This window comes from Nuphar pumila, chromosome 1 (assembly GCF_984573655.1).
Source record: "Nuphar pumila chromosome 1, dmNupPumi1.hap1.1, whole genome shotgun sequence".
Lineage (NCBI taxonomy): Eukaryota > Viridiplantae > Streptophyta > Magnoliopsida > Nymphaeales > Nymphaeaceae > Nuphar > Nuphar pumila.
The window spans coordinates 5162735-5184431 of NC_143249.1; the positions used below are offsets into that span (position 1 = coordinate 5162735).

The 21697-nt window shown below is 37.6% G+C and overlaps 1 protein-coding gene across 2 annotated transcripts in view; it reads right to left on the reverse strand.

The window, feature by feature from the left end:
• Window positions 1-747: 747 nt before the first annotated feature.
• Window positions 748-21697, reverse strand: part of LOC149847768 (homeobox protein HOX1A-like) — a 31856-nt gene continuing 10906 nt past the window's right edge. Inside the window, exons 7-9 of one of the 2 annotated variants that reach the window (XM_090009437.1) lie at window positions 13924-14256; window positions 1977-2066; window positions 748-1903 (exon numbers count right to left, since the gene is read on the reverse strand). In XM_090009437.1, the coding sequence (XP_089865563.1) occupies window positions 1514-1903; window positions 1977-2066; window positions 13924-14256 (813 nt within the window). In that variant the 3' untranslated portion in view covers window positions 748-1513. Of the gene's footprint in view, window positions 1904-1976; window positions 2067-13781; window positions 13834-13923; window positions 14257-21697 lie in introns of those variants that run through there. The other variant, XM_090009444.1, reaches the window with a different exon arrangement.

Here is a 21697-nt window from a genome sequence, read left to right on the forward strand (position 1 = left end):
AAATGGTCCTCTGATACCAAAACAGTCTAAATCTCATTCTAAAGAAAAATATCGGCAAGTCTCGACATCTTAGAAGATCTAGCTTTTCTAAAGGACATCTCGGAAAAATACCAGGCTATATAAAACATAAATCAATTTGTTCAACTTTCCAGGGTTACGTACAACTAAGGCTTCATTTGGGTAAAATGAAGACGCTCCCTATATGTTTTCCTCTCTTCGAATAAGATTGCAGTTTAGTTTACTGTGCGATTGGAATATGGGCCTTGTTAGATGGTTGATTTGACTATTCCAATAAAGAGTTTTGGGTGACTGAATTCTATATTTGTTTATGACCATTGGCGATTATTGAGTTTCCAATGTTTGTTTCATTGATTTTCTCACATTAAACCTGCTTACTGTGGAAATTAAAATTTAAAGTTTTTTCAAGTTCTTTTAAAAGAGCTTGTAAGTAATTTTTTCTACCAAATGTACAATGTCAATAAACTAAACAAATGTGAATAGAATTTAACTGGTGTTTTTACATTCGCCCAGTATTTTAAAGCCATGAAACTATGAAATTGGCTAGATCACGTCAGAGTAAATACCTAGTGATCCTTGTACATGGCAAACTTTGAATCATTAATTTCGCAAATAAACGGCCTGGATCATCAGATTGGAGAGAGAGAGAGAGAGAGACCAAACAAGAAAAAAAATCAAAATCTATTTTTTTTCTCTAGATTTCCAGGAGGCATCCAAACGGCGTATGTTCAAATTTAAAAAAACTACAGTTATACAAACCCAAAAATTTTAAAGCTGTATTTGCAACCAAACAGGCTCCAATTGATTCAAATATTTTAATCCACAAAAGAAAAAGAGCGGCCAAAGGAAGGTTTTTTCCCGCAAGATTTTCAGCATCCCTCAGGGATTGAAACCAATGCCCACCGAACATTAAAATTTAATCCCCCATTGTTAGGTTAGCATCAATTTTCCTTTAAACTGCACGCTCTCTAAGTCCCTTTGGGAGGATAGACCACAAGCCTAACAGAAGTGAAAATTGGACGAATCGTTAGCAGTTAAAGTCAGCCCCGCCCATCGCCAAACCTGTGAAATCCATGAATTGTCTTATTTCCCACTTCCCTTGAAGGTTGGGATTTCCTTTCACCACCCTTCTCTCTCAATCATCGAGCTGGTGATATATAACACACGCTAGTTGCCTGGTTGCATGTAACAGAGGTAACAACTTGAAGGTTTGCATCACTCAAAACTTCCGTCTCAACTGCATCAACCAAGCTCCCTTCCTCTTGGGGTAGCACTCCTCATTCCATCCTTTCATATTCAGCCTGCCAGGTTCAACTTGCAACAGTTATGTTCCAGTTTATCTTCTAACTTTGGGCAAATTGTCACAAAGTTTCAGACAATTTGCACGAATGGATAAAATGGTAAACCAATGCAATGCAGATTTTGAGCACCGGGCAGCTATCAGCACTCAAGGATTAGCTTTTCTGCTTCTGGTTTCTGCTTCATTTTTTCGTTCTTACCACTCAGGAGTAAAACAAGCTGCCTGAATTGTCAATGAACACCCTACACCACCATTGCTTGGCGTTTTCAAGTTTCTTGTACTTTCAGCAGAAAGCATACCTTCATTTCCGCCAATGCTTCTCTCATTCCTTGTCGGATCTTGATGACAGATCAACTGCTCATTCCCCTTCGCAGCAGCCATCTGGTCATTGCAGCTGTGATCATTTGCTATACCTTCCATCAAATTTTCCGTGCCTGTTTTCACCTCTTGGCCACCAACTTCAACTGACAGGGCTTGTCCTTCAGTATTATCGGCATGGCCAAGAGCATGAGCAGTTTTCTCACTTGATCTGTGGCTAATTGCTCCTCGTATACACCTTCGAGCATACTCAAACCACTTGTTGACCTGAAAATAATCAGCAAACATACAGAGGTGACTATTCCCAACAAAAATTTAATTAATGTAAATAAGGGCACACCTGCTTTACTTCAACCCCGAGCTCACTTGCCAATTTCTCTTTTGTTTGCCTGGTGGGATACTGGCTTTCTCTCAAGGATTCATAAAGCCTCTGGACACCATACAACTTGGATCAGAACTTTAAAATATGAAATTTGTTGGATAAAAAAGCGAAGACAAATGGTGAATCCAGACAAAAAGGACAACAGCCATACACAAGCAGCTCTTATAAATAGGCAAATTAGAAAGAAAAAACATTAAAACCCACAGAATCCATAGAAGTTAAAAGGATTATAAAGTTCATCTACATACAGAAACCATTACATGTGAGCCACCATTGCTACACACACACACAAACACAAAAAGGAAAAAAAAAACAGGAACCCTTCACAGGGTACAAGTATTCTATGCCCTGAATAAAGAAAGCAGCAAACTCTTTCCACAGCAGCATTTGTAAAAATCAGCCTGCATCAAGAAAATACAGAATTGCCTAGGATATTCAGTTAAATCATGAAAATAGATCAAATGAAAGGGAAAATATTCAGTACAAATGAAGGTATGGAACTATTGGTGGGCAGAAATCGTCGATGCAAGACTCACTCTAACCACATAGATGTGTAACATATTTTGTTCGCTAAGGATTGGACCTTGTATCATGGTGTTTGATGTAAGAACATGATTTTTTGAGTTGTAAAATCTTGGCACATCGTGGGATATTGATTTTTTATGCTCTTGAAAAAGGTTCTTGCATGTCACAATCACACGATTTAAAACCAATTTACTATTAACCAAGTGATGTAGATCACACCTATAGGATCGGATCTACCAAAAAATTGAAATTATATAAAAAAAAGGGTGATTTCTACTCGATAGTTCCATATCTTCATTAGTACCAACAATTTACCCAAGATGAAAATATTTACCTTTTTTACTTACACTACCTCAAAGGTACTTTAGATAAATGGGCAATCTACACATTTAATAACAATTGTAATATTTCTTCATATTGAAGATTTGAAATCAGAGGGACTAAATTCTGAAGTCCCCAGAGGGTTTGAATTTTTTTTTTTGAAAGGCAATCTAGGGTTAGGCAGACCCCCACCAGTTACACAACATACCATTGGGTTTTGATCTTGCAACGTCCCAACACATGGTGACGTGCACTAACAGCTCCTACCAAACATGTGGAGCCCAAGTTGGTGGGTTTGAAATTTTTGGTACTGAGCATACCTTGAAAAACACTGCAGCTGGAAGTTGAAAATCACAGATCTGGAGTGAATCTGTTTATCTCCTTCAACATCCACCCAAAGAAATGCAATAATATACAAAATCATAGAGATGGCAGTGCCCTCAAGACAAATAACAAAAGATACAGTAGTGAAAAACAGAAATAGCTTTAAGTTCAAAGGCAGCAAGTGAAGATCTTGAACAATAAAAAAATTATTGCATCTTTGTCCTTCAATGTAAAGCAACTGTTATGACTTATTAAAAAGAATACGCCCACAGGTTATAATTAATCAGTCTTATTTGGCTCAGTCCGGCCGCAACTGTGTCTGTCTTTCCGCTCCTTGCATTAAATATGTCAGCAGTAAATACTAATCCCTTTCCAAATTAGATAGAAACTTTGATGTTTCGGCATTGTTGCAAAATACCAGCTGGCTTATAACTATAGTGATTGATCATGGACAAAATCCATCTGTCTTTGGGTTATTGAGACGAGTTTCCAAAAAGAAGCACTTTGTACTCCTAATCAGAAACATCCAATACAGATTCTATAACAGATAAGTCTCCAATTTTCAGAGAATCAACACTAGCCGAGGCATACATGTACCTATATATATATATATATATATATATATATATATATATATATATATATATATATATATATATATATATATATATATATCTGTGTGTGTGTGTAATTTTAACACTCTTGCTCAAACTTACGGTAGGATAACCGAAAGTTTCCCTAAAAGGAAGTTAAACCGAGGAGCGAAGAGAGGTTTGGTATAGAAGCCCGCCAATTGGTACTCTCATGTAACATAAGGCAAATCGATAGTTCTTTGAAGATATTCCTCTCGAACATAATGGCAGTTCATCTCGATATGCTTCGTTCTTTCGTGAAACATGTTGTTGCTGGCAATGTAGACAACACTCTTGTTGTCGCAGCACATCTTTGAAGCTCTAGTCCTTCTCAAAATCAACCATCACGTTGAGTCCTTTTCAAAAATTGGTTTTCACCGGTTTCTTCAAAACCAACCCTCGGGTTGAATCTTTTATCAAAGTTAGTTTTCATCGGATTTTTCAAAAATCAACCCTCGTGTTGAACCTCTTTTTCAAAATCAATCCTCGGGTTAATCCGCTTCTCAAAAATAAATTTTTATCGATCTTTTCCAAAACCAGTTTCTAAACTGGGCTCTTTTCAAAATCATGTTTTCAAACCAGTCATTTCAAACTCAACCTTGGGGTTGAACTTTTCTTCCAAAATTATGTTTTCAAACTGGTTTTTGCAAATTCAACTTTCGAGTTGATCTCATTTAGACTTTTGAGTCAATTCAACCGTCAGGTTGACCTACATCAAAATCATTTTATTATCAAAACTCGATCTTCGGGCCCATTTTTACAATATTCAACCTACGAGTTGACCACTCTTGTCAATGCCCAATTTTTACAAGCAAACCTTCAGGTTACCGTCTTGTCAATGCCCAATTTTTACAAGCAAACCTCTGGGTTACAATTTTATCAATGCCAATCTTTTACAACTCAACCTTCGGGTTGTAATTTTTGCCAACGACGGTCTTTCAAGATTCGACCCTCGAGTTGAACTCATTTTCCAATTGGCCAAACATTTTAAATATCAATCAATTTTCTCTTGCGAATGACCCTTTTTCTAGGGAGAGTTTGAGAGAGCTCGTTCCTTTTGCATGCAATCATTTTTTGTTCGCAAGAACCCTTTTTTCAGGGAGAGTTTGAAGAGACTCGTTTCTTCGTGGACGGTTTGCAAAACAACAACCAATTTTATACAAAGAAACCCTTTTTTCAAGGAGAGTTTCGACAAAAGCTCATTTTCTTTTGTGGCCCTCAATTTTTTTTATTTTGGCCTCCCCATCATAAAAGATCTTTTTTTCAGGAAGAGTGTGATGGACTCGCTCTTTTATGATTATTCATCGACCTTACCCACCGACCGCCTTTTCATAAGAGAAGCCTAAGATTAAGGAGTTTTGACGAAAACTTAATTTCTCTTCGACAATTCCGTTTTGCAAACACCACCTCTTCAATCTTGATTCTCATATTAGCCAGCAGTCACCTCAACCACACAACTTCCATTGTGGTAGTAGCCATGGCCACTTCAGTTGAAGAGAGAGACCTGTTGTTTTTGTCACCTCCATAAGATCAATGATTCACCTAAAAAAACATAAAAACATGTGATTGAAAGTCTATTGTTTGGATCACCTCCCTATAAACAAGTAAATCTAATGCATAAGATGAAAACATAAACATGCTTCTAGAGAGAGAATTTTTAAGATATCTAATAATATGCAAGACATAAATGAAAAGAAGTCGTCGTTATGTATATGCAAGACCCGCCCCGATTCATATACTGGATCGGGTCCAGACCCAATCAATGTATAATGTATATTAGCATGTTGTAAAGGGGTATTTCAGTACCCTAGTATTATATACTCATCATATAAATAGAATGAAGGGCGCAACTACAGATGATTGACTCTCTCTCTCTCTCTCTCTCTCTCTCTCTCTCTCTCTCTCTCTCTCTCTCTCTCTCTCTCTCTCTCTCTCTCTCTCTCTCTCTCCATGACAGGTTTGTAGACAGATCAAGGACTCCCTTCTTACATGGTATCAGAGCAGCGTGACGTCGGGGAGTGAAGAGCTGCCTCGTCTTCATCCTATCAACGTGACAGTCGACAGGCGAGTGGATCTAACCACGTCTGGATGTAGAAGGCTTGATCTCGGTTTCACGGTGACAGCTCTCGTTTTGGTTTCACGATGACAGGCACGTGAATCTGTGTTTCTCGTCACAGGTTCCTCTCTCTTAACTTGACCCCATGTGTTTCTCGTCACAGGTTCTTACCTTGTGTTTCTTGTCATAAGTTACGGGTTCCTCTCTCTTAACTCAACTCCTGTGTTTCTTGTCACAGGTTCCTCTTTTTTAATCTGAAATCATACTTCTGGTTTTATTTCAGATCACTCTGGTTTTTCTGTTTCAATACATTATTTGTTGTTTTTCAATACATTATTCTCTGCTGAGTACAGAGAATAAAACCTCAAATGTTTCGTGGGTTCTGAATCTATTTTATCCTTTCTCTTTCTGTTTGCCGAGTATAATCACGTGAAATTGATCAAACACGTGAACTTGTTTTCCCTGCTTTTCTGTTAGCTGAGACCTCCTTCTACCATCTGTTAGCCGAGTGCCCTGTTTTCCCTGTTTTTCTGTTAGCCGAGACCTCCTTCTACCATCTGTTAGTCGAGTGCCCTGTTTTCCCTGTTTTTCTGTTAGCCGAGACCTCCTTCTACCATATGTTAGCCGAGTGCCCTGTTAGTCGAGTCCAGCCACGTGTTTTTGACCAAACACGTGAAGCTGATTAGCCGAGCCCTCTATTTTGTCTCTCATACCTAAGTGTCAGTTCAAGATTTCTCTCAAATGAATTTTACTCATACGCAGTCATGCCTGTCCTCAAGTTTTCTTGGTCAACTATTCTCTGAAAAACTGAATAACTCAAATTTCTTAACCAAGAAAAGATAGATCATCCCATTTATAAAGAGTCAGGACCTCTCTGGTCATCTGAATGGATCGGTTTCACCGCCTCTAGAATTCATTTCGCAAGAAAAGGCGGGCGATAAAGGTGAACAGTCTATTGTTCTTCACAAGAATCCAGAATATGTTGCTTGGATGAACAAGGATCAATCGCTAGTGACATACATCACTTCAACTCTCTCACAGGAGGTCCTTGTTGCCCTTCCTGATGATTGTTCGGCCAAGGAACTGTGGGATAAGTTAGTTCAAACATATTCTCAAATTTATGAGGCAAGAATCATGTTTCTTAAGCGAGAGTTTCAAATGCTGAGGAAAGATTCCGTGTCTATTATGGAATACCTGAACAAAATGAAAAGCATCACAGACCAGTTGGCTATTGTTGGGTGTCTTGTCAGTGAAAAAGATAAGGTGCAACAAACCTTGAGCGGATTGGGGCCAGACTATCATGTTATGACGACAACCTTACTATGTTTACCAGAACTGCCAAAGTTTGAAGATCTTCGCGCAAAATTATTGCAATATGAAATGACTCTGAAAGGATCTTCTGAAGATTCTCATGGACATTCAGGAGCCCAAGATGTGCTAGCTATGGGAATGAGTTATGGTCGAGGAAGAGGAAGTTCTTTTCGAGGAAAGGGAGGCCAAGGGAGAAATACCTATGGAGGTCGTGGTATACTTCCAACACCCAATATACAAGGACAGAGATCCATTTTCACATGTTTTCTATGCAACAAAAAAGGGCACATTAAAGCAAATTATTGGTTTAATCCTCAAAACAAAGGGAAACCTCCACAAGCAGAGGCTAGGAAGGATGGAGAAGTAAAGGAGTTGTTGTTGGCAGCCTTGGCAGGATTGAATATGAAGCAAAATGACAAAGGCATTTGGTATGTCGACTCCAGAGCAGCTACTCATGTCACGGGTGATGTAGGTAAGCTCTTGACTCTTACACCTTATGTTGGTAAGAATAGCATAGTCACAAAAGATGGATCTCATCACTCAATCTCACATATTGGAAATGCCATTATACCATGTCAAAGTCCTCTCTTAAACTTCTAAGTGTCATTCATGCACCTAATATTCAAAAGAACATTGTTTTTGTCTCAAAACTCGTTGATGATGCTAATGCTTTAGTTGAATTTACTCACTCTTCTGTTTATGTCAAGGATCTTCGCACGAGGAAGACATTCGCTGAAAGAAAACGATGGGGCAACATGTACATCTTTCAAGAAGATCCTTCCTCCATTCATTCTAACTATTCATCCTTGAAGCCTCACCAACGTCAATTTTTTGATCCTGATTTTATATTTACTATTTCTGAATGTAATAAGCCAAGACTTTGGCATAGTCGTCTTGGCCATTGTGGTCGTCATTTTATTGAAAAACTTGTCTTAAATAATCTCGTTCCTAAGTCCAGTATGAGTTCAGAGATCGTTGATACAAAGTGTTCTAGCTGTCATTTATGTAAGAGTCATATTTTACCATTCGCTACCATTAATAAAAGAGCTTCAAGGCCATTTGAGGTCATTTGTTCAGATGTCTGGGGTCCTGCCCCAATTACTTCTCTTTCTGGTAGTAAATACTATCTTATTTTCATTGATAGTTACTCGCGTTATACTTGGATACTTTTTATGAAGCACAAATCAGAAGTCTTTGGATTGTTCCAGAGATTTTATTCTTTTGTTCAAAATCATTTCTCTACCAACATTCTCAATTTCCAGTGTGATGGAGAAGGTGAATTCTCTGCGAGTGATTTTGTTAGTTTCCTTCAACATAATGGGATAAAGAGAAAAGTGTCTTGCCTGCATACGCCTCAACAAAATGGGATTGCTGAGAGGAAGCATCGACAAATTGTTGAGACTGCAATGAGCATGATGCACGGGAGCAATCTCCCTGTATCATTATGTACTGAGGCTTTTCACTCCACAGATCATGTGATAAATCGACTGCACATGAGTATCTTAGAGAATAAGTCACCATATTTCTCTCTATTTGGCATACAACCTGATTATCATGAATTACGTGTGTTTGGGTCTGTTTGCTATGTTCACATTGACAGCTCACTAAGGCACAAGTTCCAAGATAAAACCTTAAAATGCAGGTTTATAGGATATGCAGAAGACTACAAAGGGTACAGGTGTTATGATCCCCTGAGTAAGCGTGTCAAAATATCAAGGAATGTAGTTTTTGATGAAATGAACTTTGATGATCAGACTACTAATTCAACCCTTCATGTTGATAACTCAAGCCCCAGCGTTGAGGTATACTACCCATGGTTAAATTCAGAACTCTTTTCTAATGGTAAAGTAGATTGTCCAGCAAATTGCAGTCAGGAGACCCATGAGGAATCAACCAATGAAACTCAAACGAAAGAGACTGTTACACATGACTTGGAGCCAACAAGGTATAAGGGTGTTGTGTACACCCGGCGAGAGAAAGAGCCCTCATTCATTCCTTGTACAAGTACGCACTCATCTGATCCCGCTTCACAGATGATGGATATCAGAAGATCCTCACGGATTTGACATCCACTTGACAGGTGGGTAAGTTATAAAATAAATTCATTGGATTTTCAATTGTTTTTTACATCCATAAGTAAAGAGGATGAGCCCCTCATGTTCTATCAAGCTGCGAGCTCTAGAAGATGGGTAGAAGCAATGAATGAAGAAATGGAGGCCTTACATGAATGTGGGACATGGGAAATTGTACCTAGACCACTAAACAGAAATGTTGTTGGGTCAAAATGGGTGTACAAGATAAAGTATAAACCAGATGAGAGCATCGAAAGGTACAAGGCTAGACTTGTAGCCAAGGGATTCACACAAGAGGAAGGACAAGACTTCGATGAAACCTTTAGTCCTGTAGTTAAAATGGGGACCATTCGCATTGTGTTGAGTCTAGCCATTAAACATGGATTGACATTGAGCCAGTTGGATGTAAAAAATGTTTTTCTACACGGGGATTTAAAAGAGGAGGTCTACATGGAACAACCCACTGGATATGCAGAACGAGACGCCAAAAAATACGTATGCAAGTTAAAGAGAGCACTCTATGGTTTGAAACAAGCTTCTCGTTTCTGGTTCGACAATTTTTCTCTAGAGATACAAAGGCATGGCTTCTCTCGGTCTCTTCTAGATCACTCATTATTTATTCACAATGAACAAGGTATCACTACTCTTCTATTGATATATGTAGATGACATCATCATCACATGGAACTGTAAAAGTCACATTGAGCGGGTGAAGAAGTTATTAAATCAGAGATTTAAGATGAAAGATTGGGGAGAGCTGCGATATTTTCTTGGGGTAGAAGTTGATAAAGGAAGTGATTCACTCACCCTTACTCAACACAAATACACGTTGGACATTCTCAACAGAGTGGGCATGACAGATTGTAAGCCGTTAACCACTCCAAGTGTCATCCATCAGAAACTGAGTTCAAAGGAAGGGCACATATATGGAGATCCCACTAAGTATCGCAACTTAGTTGGCATGTTGCAATACCTGACTTTTACTAGACCTGACATAGTATACTCGGTTAATCAGGTATCCCAGTTTATGCATGAACCTCGTATGTCGCATATGGAGGCAGTCAAACGTATACTTTGTTACCTGAAGGGTACAGTTGGTGATGGGCTGGTATACAACAAAAGAGAATTAGATCCAGGCGGGGGCCATGAGATCATCATTTATGCTGATGCTGATGAGGTAGGTGATCCAGATGAACGACGATCAGTATCCGGTTATTGCAGCTTCATTGGACCAAACTTGGTATCCTGGAGCAGTAGAAAACAAAAGGTGGTTACTAGGTCAAGCACTGAGGCGGAATATAGATCGATGGTTGCTGCCACAGCTGAGGCTACATGGATAAGACATCTCCTGACAGAAATGGGAGAACCGATTGCTCGATCACTGCTACTGTGTGACAATCAAAGTGTCATCAACATGTCCTTCAATCCCATCCACCATAGTCGAGCAAAGCATATTGAAATAGATCAACATTTTATTAGGAAAAAGGTTGAAGATAAAAAGATTGAGCCCATGTATGTGCCAACTGAAGAACAAGTTGCTGACATTCTCACTAAAGGGTTGACAAAGGACAAATTATGGTTTCTGAAGGGCAAGTTGTTCATGGTTCAGGACCATATACAACTTGAGGGAGGCTGAAAAGAAGTCGTCGTTATGTATATGCAGGACCCGACCCGATTCATATACTGGATCGGGTCCAGGCCCAATCAATGTATAATGTATATTAGCATGTTGTAAAGGGGTATTTCAGTACCCTAGTATTATATATTCATCATATAAATAGAATGAAGGGCGCAACTACAGGTTCAAATTTAATTTAAGAATGTATCTAAATTTTGGAATGACACTTTTTGAGTTCGAAAGATCATTTTCAAAACTTTTTATTCCTTTGATTTCAAGAGGTGTGCCATCGGCCGTAACCACTTTTGACACACTTGAGTTGCTATAGCATTCAGATAAAATATCATTATTTGGGGTCATGTAAAAAGATGCAACAGAATAAAAAAGCCAAAGAATCTTACGTGGGGTCCGAATAAGATGGTATTGCGGCCCCAGCTGAGGAAGATGACTCTCTAAGAAGAGGTTAAAGGGCTTCAACTAATTGAGCTAAATACAGGCTTTCAATGGATGATTCTTGAGATGTGGGAATATCCTTGTTCTTTGATTCTTAAGAAGAGCCAACCGAAGCAACCTTATTTTCAAATGTCCCTTTTAATTTAGGACGTTGAGGCTTAGTGTGCCCCGATTAATAACAAAAATAACAAATGATTTTCTTTCTTTTATAGTCATTTCCTTGTCTTCTATGGTGAGGTGACTTATATGTACGAACATATTTTTCCAGTTGAGAAACGGTTAACATCTTCACTTTTACTCACATGCTTTTCAATTTATTTTCTTTCATACTTAACTCTTCTATAGTGTCTTCAATAGATGACACTTTTCCTCTATGAAGAAGAATAGACTTTGTATATTTAAATTCGCCTTAGACCATTAATGAATTGATAAAAGTGTTCCGCATCTATTTGCCCTCGGCAAAGTTCTATGTTTTCGAGACAATGCCATTTCGGCTCTAGAAGAGCCAATTCTTCTCAAAGTTCAGATACGTCATTATAGTATTCTATAATAGTTTTATCCCCTTGAACCATAGTCTGAACTCTCACAGGCACATTGCATACATGTGCCATATCTTTAAAAAAATACATTCTAAGACTTGTTGGCATGCTCAAAGAACATTTTTTTACATCCACACTACTAATAAGCCAAGACATAATCTTGGCATGTCCCATCCTCCACTTATTCTCATAAGTGGTTATAGCCTAGGTTCCAGATCGGATCCATCTACTAATCCCCATAATCTCTTTCTCCAAATAAGGTGTTTCATGATAGAAGCCTATGTTATATAATTGAAATCATTGAGTTTTATGAGTTTAACGGTGACATAATCATTGTCATCCATTTTTACAAAGGCTAAGAGAGAAAAAGAGAAACAAGTGAGGAAAGAAGAGAAGAGAGATAATGAGCACAAGCACTCCTCCACCAAAGAATTTTGTGATCACTTGAACGATTGCAAGATCACCAACACTTTTGAGGAAGATACTTCAAATGAGCTTCACCACTTCCAAGCTTTGATACCATGTAATAAAACAAGAAGACTTCAATCACGAACCAAAGGTTCTCCAATCTTCAACGAAAGTGTTCTCCCAAGGAACACACTTGCAGCATCCACAAAGAGAACCACAAAGTGTTCCAAAGGATCATTCTCACAAACTCCACAAAGGGGATAAAAATATAATTTATTAACAAAGAACGTGCCAAAAGGCATACAAAACAAAGGGGAGAATACCCTTATTTATACACAAGGGAGAGAAGCGAGAGAGAGAGAGTAGAGAAGGAGCAAGGCTCCCAACGGCTAGAAATTTTAGCCGTTGGGAGCAGTGAAACTAAGTTTGACTTCTCCCTACATTACATATATTATTAAATATATATGTAATATATATTATATATACATATAAATGTGCGTGTATATACTACCATATATGTATAAGTATAAATGTATGTACATTTTAACAACCAGAAGAGACATGCAATGTATGGGATGCCAAAGAAAAATGTGTTATTTTGTTTCCATGCTATTTCAATAAGGCAGTCAGTCAGTCTCCAAGTTGCTCAGAAGAGTATTTTTATTAGGATAGTGGGCGCAAAAACAACCAAGAGAACTATAGAAACCAAAACCATGCAGAGAAAAGTAATAGAATCAGGTTCACATAGAAAGATACTTTAAATTAATGCAGAATTAGGAGGCTGTCACATTCACAAATTATACATCATAAGTGTGCTCGCCACCGAAGCAATTAATAGAAACAATAAGAACCAAACTTTAGATAAGGAAGATAGCACACAAACAAGCACATACATGCAAGACTGGCCTAGGCTACATGGAATAGGCAAATCAAAATAATTAGAAATAGCTGGATATCTCCATTCAAAAAAAGAGAGCGCTAAGCATCATAAATTCATCCTAGAAAATACTAATCTTGCATAAACATTTCTCAAACAATTAATGGGTCATCAATGAAAAGAAGATAGCTAAAAATTACTATCTTGATGACAAAAAACAGCTGTTCATTCGCTATCAAGATGTTGCAGGCAATTTGAAAGATAAAAAGCATTGCACAACCACACCTCTAAGTTCTAAGAAAAAGGCCCTCAGAATGGTATGCGACCACATATGAGGTCCACACCTTCATCATCATATTAATTCCCAAAGACACCCTTGATTGCACATACATGGCAGCATAAAGATGCTAGTTTCATTTGCAGTCGCATGATGACTCTGAAATGAATTTCTTTACCAGCTTTCAAGTTGTAGCAGCTGAATTTGATTACCATTCACCGAATAATAAAGTGATTTCATGCCATAGATACACTACAAGTAAGGCAAAAAGCTCAATTGAGGGCCAAGAATCTCCTGGCATAACAAATTGAGAATCATAAAAATGAGGGATAGCCATTATACATCTTATACTGAAGCAGCTAACTATTTCATCTAATATGATGGTAAATCACCCAATGATTTCCTGTATGACAGAATAACAAATGTGACACAATGATCATGAAATAAGCCAATTCATCCAAATGGTGAGCTACAGAAATGCAACTTAAATTACCATAGATGCTTTTTGGGTGTACTTTTGGGGTCGAGGTGTCCAAAGAACATCTTGGACCCTATGACCTTCAAGTTCTATTAGTTGACGAGTCCTCTTCTTTTGGCCATTTGCAGTTACTGGGGTAGTCATCCCAGTGAGGGAATAATCATAAGGCAACATACACTTTTTCCGAGGTTTTTTTCCAGACATCTTGGTCTGCTTTGCATTGTCAATGTCACTGTCAAAAAAACTGGAGTTTTTTTCTGAAGTACCAACCTCCACATTTTCAGGGGTACCCGAGTCAACCCAATCACCATCATCACTTGAATCAGATGGGAGACCTCCATATGCCTCCTGAGAAGATAAGCACAGAAATAGCATGGGATTAAAGCAAAACTGACCAAAGACAGGCATCTAACGCAACAAGGAAATTACAGCACGAAAAAACAAAACATCAAGGGACCAAATGCCTCCAAAACTACTCAGGAGAAACAATGATCTATACAAGGGATATTTAGAATCCTCGTTGTCATCAAATCCGCCCATAATCACTACTTATTCAGCATACTGATCACCACTTTTACTTGTTGCAATACCTAATTTCTTATGTGTCTGAAATTGATCCTGCATATCATGTCCCATTTTAGACTTCACATTATTATTCTCTAATGAGCCCAGAAGTAATCCAGCATGTTATCAGATGCAATATCATTGTCAAGAGTTTTCAACTTTTAAAATTAGTTAAACTGTTGTTAAGGAGATATGGCAGACCAATCAACCATAGCAAATAATTTCCAGCCTCCAGGCCAGCTGATTAATTTCTTTCTTTTTTTGACAAACTTTCTAATTTATTCTAAATTTAATGGTACCATAAGTGCAAAATCAATTCTTATTCAGCTTCACCACAAACTAAGTCCCTTAATTCAAACTTCCCTTCCAGGATTAATTGTCAGGATCTTACTAGTTTTGTAACTTTAAAACTACAAAGTCAATGTTTTGTTCCAGGAAAGCTAACACGGACACTTCTAAAAAGAAAACACACCTGTGTCACACCCGTGTTGGTGCCGGTGCAACACTTGGACACGGCTTCCACAGTGACAGGTGTGGTCAGCCGCACCAGGGTTCATCTCTTTCTGAAACTGGACTCGGTTAACCCCAACCAAGTTCAGTTTACTTTTATATATGAACACACACACACACACACACACACATATATATATATATGTGTGTGTGTGTGTGTGTGTAAATCCACACCCAAGTTTTTTGAAATTGCCGTATCGCACCCGCACCTATGTGACATAGCTGGAAAATGACAATCTGCAAAATTTCTTCACTATTCCACCATACAAAATTGATGCCATGACCTATTTCATTCACCATTAACAAATTTTTGCTGCTTAATTGTTGATTACTGTGGTCATCATTTTAACATAAACTATTTGATTAACTTACACAACACAAGTTACACATACTAGACATTTCTAGAGACAACCTTAGTTGTCAAAGGCGGCGCCTAGGCGCAGCTCCACCGGCTGAGTGACCAGGTTTGGACGGTGGGGCTTTATATTACCGCCTAGACGCCGCCTAGGTTGCGACCGCCTAGGCTTTCTTTAGAGCCTAGGAGGTTTTTTTTTGAAGTTTTTTTTAAGACATCATTTGTTTTCTTCTTCAAGAAAGAGGAGAAGAAGAAGGAGAAGACATGTTATTGTTAAATTGTAATCCATAAGACAATGTACTTTATAATATATATTTTATATGTATAAAAGAAGATACATATAAATATATATTTCATATATATGTACATGTATCCATCTACTTATATATATAATATATATTTCTTTCTTGTATTAAGTGTAGGGGTATTTTAGTTATTTTACGCCTATGTCACAACGGTGCGGGCGCGGGTGCGGAGATTCGGCACTTCCAAAAAACCCGGGTGTGGGGGTGCGGCAGGGGCAAAAATGTCAATATATATATATGGGGTCGGGGTTCCCCTCCCTTACGAATCGATTTTTTTTTTAAAAAAGCAGCTGTCTGCTGCTTTTTTTTAAAAAAAAATCGAGCAGCTGACAGATCTGCTTTTTAAAAAAAAGAATCGAGCAGCTGACAACTGCTGTCAACAGATATTTTTTTTTTAAAAAAATCGCAGCATAGGGCAAAATTTTAAAAAAAAAAATCCAAAAAAAAAAATTGGACTTAAATGATCCTGGGTGCGGTCAACGCACCCAGAATCGAGTTGACCGCACCCGGTACCGCACCCGCGTCGAGTCGCGTCGATGCGGGTGCGGCACCCTGCTAGCCGAATCCCTGTGACATAGTTTTACGCATATTCATGTCGTTGAATATGATTGTAATTCTTCCTTTTAATTTTTCTTATTTTTGTAACTTTTTTATTTTTATTTTATCATTTTTTATGTATTATTTTTGTACACAGTCAGTAGCTGACTGTGTACAGTGTACAACAGTCAGCCACTGACTGTTGTACACAGGTAAGAATAAGAGACGTTGGGACTGAGTACTCCCAACGGCTCTAATTAGAGCTGTTGGGAATCAGCCCAACAGCTCTTATGAGTTGCTAAAGCTTAAAAATAAGGGTTGTAAGCCCATTGTAAAGAGTGAATTTCAGCAAGGAGTTGTCTCCTTAAGCTTATAAACACTGTGCATTTATTGCACTTCTTTTGTGGTGTAAAGCTTATAAACATTGTATATTTATTTTGTGTCTTGAGTATTTGAATTATCAAGTTATTTGAAAACTTGATTGTTTACAAGGATTCTTCACATGGTATCAGAGCAAGGTTGGAGAAAGAAAGATCGTGTGGATTTTCAAATTTTCGGGTGCCTCAATAAGTATGCCCTCGATTTTTTGGTGATTGGAGTGGATCCTCTTGTTTATCCAATATTTTAGAAGACTCTTCTAACAAGAAAGGTCTAAAAATCATTTGTGGTACGTATTCTTTTTCATCATCTTTCCTCTCTAATGGGTGAAAAAAACTCATTTTTCTCTCGGCTTCAAACTCAATGGGTCAACTATCACGTTTGGGCCGGAAACATGGAGGCTCATATTAAAGAAAAAGGGCTTTAGGGCTATGTCCAAAGCTCGATTCCCGAACCAGAGCCAAAGATAACCTCGATGGAGAAAGGAGAAATAAAAATCCTTGAAGGCGAAGAAAGAGCCAAGGCTCTTGAAGACTACAGCAAAAAGCATGAAGAATGGGAGATGAGAAATTTTAAAATCCTCTCATGGATTTTCTCATCAGTAGAAACAAGAATTAATTCCAATATTATCAAGTTTAAGAAGGTTTCTCAAGTGTGGGAGTACCTTGAAAAGATGTACACCTCTAGGCACTTGTCCCATAAATATTACCTCTAAAAGAGGGTGCTAACTCTTCATCAAGAAGAAATGACTATAAGGGAGTATTTTGTCGAACTCTCTTCTATTTGGGATGAGCTTGCTATGCTCGAACCCAATTGAAGTAGAGAAGCCATAGAGCTTCGTCATAAACAATTGGAAGAAGATATACTTTTTTAATTTTTTGAATGGGCTTAGGCCTAAATTCGAACAAATCCGGTCTTCTCTTTTATCCGTCTTCACTTCTCCCTCTCTTGAAGATGTAATTACTAAACTAAGTGGGGAAGAGACTCGTATGGGTATAAGCTACACCTTCCAATAATGAAGAAAACCTTCCAATAATGAAGAAAATGAAGGAGTTAATGTCGTCTCAAGATCGGGGAGCAACTTAAGGACTTACAAGCCTCCTCACTTCAAGAATCAAAACTCAAGTGGTCAAGGAAGGAAAAAGGATTATAGCAAGCTTTTATGCCATGTTTGTAAGGAACCGGGGCATATCAAGCCTATTTGCCCAAAGTAGAAAAAATTACTTGCCATGGCTACTACATCCCAACCTCAAAAGGAAGATTGTCCGTCATCTTCAAATGGAGCTTTCTCATTGCAACAAATCGTGGATGCACTTCAACCTCTTCTAAAAGGGGCTATTTCCGGAGCCGCCATGTCAGTCTCTTCTCATCCCGGTAAGACCTCTTGGCTTTTAGATTTGGGTGCTTCTTTTCACATGACCTCAAATTTTAGTTCTTTTTTCGAATACTCAAAAAATCACTCTCCATCTTTTGCTTCAACCGCGGATGGAACACTCTTGAAGTAAAAGGAATAATTTTTTTTGAAAAACAAGGGTTCTTTATTCCAAAAATTAGATTTATACCCAAATTAAACTTAAATTTGATTTCCGTTTCTCAACTCTCGGAACATGGGTGTGATATAAAGTTTTCATCTAACAAATGTTGGATACAGGATCGCCGGTCCGGGAGATTGATTGGGGAAGGCTCTAGGAAGAGCGATCTATACTATATTGATTCTCTTCAAATTCCAAAGAACCTGTTTTGTAATGTTGTCCAACAAAAGGATATTAATGTGTGGCACAAGAGACTTGGACATCCAAATATTGCAAAAAAAATTCATTTACCTTTTGTTAAAAGTTTATGTAAAAGTGGTTTCACTTGTAACGACTGTATTCTTGGGAAAATGAAAAAATTGCCTTTTGTCAAATATCTATGTTTGCAACAAGACCTTTTGAAATTATTCATTCGAATATATGGGGACCGGCACCCGTCCTATCAAAAGAAGGATTTGCATATTATGTCATTTTTGTTGACGACCACACGAGATATTGTTGGATTTATTTTCTTAAACACAAATATGAAGTTTTCTCAATTTTTAAAACCTATCATATGATGATTAAAAATCAATTTAATGGGAATCTAAAAATTTTTAGAACGGACTCTGGTGGAGAATACCTTTCAAGTGAATTCAAAAATTATCTTGAAAGTCATGGTATTCTTCACCAAAGATCTTGTCCGAAAACCCCTCAACAAAATGGATTAGCCGAAAGGAAGCATAGACATATAATAGAGACAACTCGAACATTACTTGTTTCTCAAAACATCCCAAAAGTTTTTTGGGCTGAAGCGGCTTTAGCATCTATCTATCTTATAAATCAGCTACCTTCTAAAAACTTGAACAATATCTCGCCTTTTGAAAATTTGTATACCAAAGAACCTGACTATAGTCTGTTGAGAATTTTCATTTGTAAATGCTTTGTTCTTACTGACAAGAACGACAAACTTTCACCAAAAGCCATTGTCTGTGCTTTTCTTGGATATTCTGAAACTCAAAAAGGGTTTCGTTGTTATGATATTAAGAATGACAAGCTATATGTTTCCAGAAATGTGAGTTTTCTGGAAAATGTTAATGGTTTTGAAAGGAGTGAACCCTTTAAGAAAACATGGATTACTTTTTTTTATTTGAAATGTGAACATGATGATGATAGTGATCATAGTGATGACGATTTCATTCGTAATGATGTCAATGACAAAGAAAATGGCTCTTCCCATCCACCTATCTCCCAACATAGAAATGAAGGAGCATTGAGAGATCTTATACCATATACCCATAGAGATAGAAACAGTTTTAGGAGTGCAATTGAAAAATTCAGTGAACCTAGCAGGTCCAATTCAACAAATGATGAAAACCTACGAAGATCTGAGAGAAGTAGAAAGATGCCTTGTAGGTTTATTTCATATGATTCGTTTACTCCTAAATATAGAGCATGCCTTAGCGCCATTCATTCCTATATAGAACCCAGAAACTTCGAAGAAGCCAAAAAGAATGATGAATAGCTGAAAGCAATGGAATGTGAGCTTTATGCTCTCAACAGGGCAAAGACTTGGGAGTTCCAAGATCTTCCTAAAGGTAAGAAAACAATAGGGTGTAGATGAGTATTTAAGGTAAAAACTAAGAGCAATGAATCTCTTGAAAGATATAAGGCTCGATTAGTTGCAAAGAGATATAGTCAAGAATATGGGATTGACTATGAAGAAACTTTTGCCCCTGTGGCCCGAATGGTTACTGTCCGATGTCTCATTATCGTTGCCTCAATCAACAAATGAAACATCTATCAAAAGAATGTTTAAAATGTCTTCCTAAATGGTGATTTGAATGAAGAGATATAAATGGATGATCTACCAGGAATGGAGACTCCCAAAAGGAAAGTGTTCCGCCTTCGAAAAGCACTTTATGGTTTAAAACAAACCCCCAAGGCTTTGTACGATATATTCAACTCCGTAATGTTAGAAAAATGGTTTTTCTTCCTGTTTAACTGACACTGCCTTATTTGTTAGAAAAAACAATGTTGATATTGTCATTCTGCTCTTATATGTGGATGATATGCTTATAACCGGAAGTTATTCTAAAGGGGTTAAAAGCATAAAATCAATTTTGAATGGTAGGTTTGAAATGTCTGATTTGGGATTTCTAACTTTATTTTTTGGGTATTGAAGTAGCATACTCTCATAAAGGGTAATTTTTATCTCAAACTAAACTTGCCTCTGAGATTATTGAGAGGTCAGGTATTACGGATGATAAGGTTTGTGAAACTCCTGCTATAGTAGGAGCCAAAATGAAGATTGATGATGGTATTCCTCTCTCCAATCCCACCCCCTACAGACAGCTTGTGGGATCTTTGATGTATCTGAGTATTACTAGACCAGATATCTCTCATGCAGTTCATACTGCAAGTCAGTTCCAACATGCACCAACATCAGTTCACATGAGTGCCATATTGCGGATTGTGAGATACATAAAGGGCACACTAAACAATGGAGTATTCTTATCCTCTTCTTCTGGATTAAAATTAATTGCTTATACTGACTTTGACTGGGAGGTTACCCAAATAATCGTCACTCCACCCCTGATTTTTGTGCGTTTTTAGGAGACTCGCTGATTTCATAGAGACGTAAGAAGCAACAAAAAGTGTCTTTATTCTCAACAGAAGCTGAATATCGTAACATGGTGACTACCACCATGGAGATTGTATGGATTCATCAACTACTAGAAGATATGGGGATTAATGTAGAAGAGCCCACCAAACTATGTTGTGATAACAAAAATGCAATTTATATTGCCAAAAACCACACATTTCATGAGCGGACCAAACACATCGAGATGGACTGCCACTATGTCTGAGAAGCATATCTAAAAGGAGTCATAGATCTTCCATATGTAACTTCAGAATATCAGCTAGCAAATTTCTTCACTAAATCGTTGTGCTCTTCGCGATTCAACTTCCTTCTTGGCAAACTTTCGGTCATTATGCCCTAAGTTTGAGGGGGGGTGTTAAATTGTAATCCATAAGACAATGTATTTTATAATATATATTTTATATGTATAAAAGAAGATACATATACATATATATTTCATATATATGTACATGTATCCATCTACTTATATATATAATATATATTATTTTCTTGTATTAACTATAGGGGTATTTTAGTCATTTTACGCATATTCATGTCGTTGAATATGATTGTAATTCTTCCTTTTAATTTTTCTTATTTTTGTCACTTTTTCTTTTTATTTTATCCTTTTTTATGTACTATTTCTGTACACAGTCAGTGTACAACAGTCAGCCACTGACTGTTGTACACAGGTAAGAATAGGAGACGTTGGGCTGACTCCCAACGGCTCTAATTAGAGCCGTTGGGAATCAGCCCAATAGCTCTTATGAGTTGCTAAAGCTTATAAATAAGGGTTGTAAGCCCATTGTAAAGAGTGAATTTCAGTAAGGAGTTGTCTCCTTAAGCTTATAAACACTGTGCATTTATTGCACTTCTTTTGTGGTGTAAAGCTTATAAACACTGTGCATTTATTTTGTGTCTTGAGTATTTGAATTATAAAACTTGATTGTTTGCAAGGATTCTTCACAGTTATTTGTACATTGCT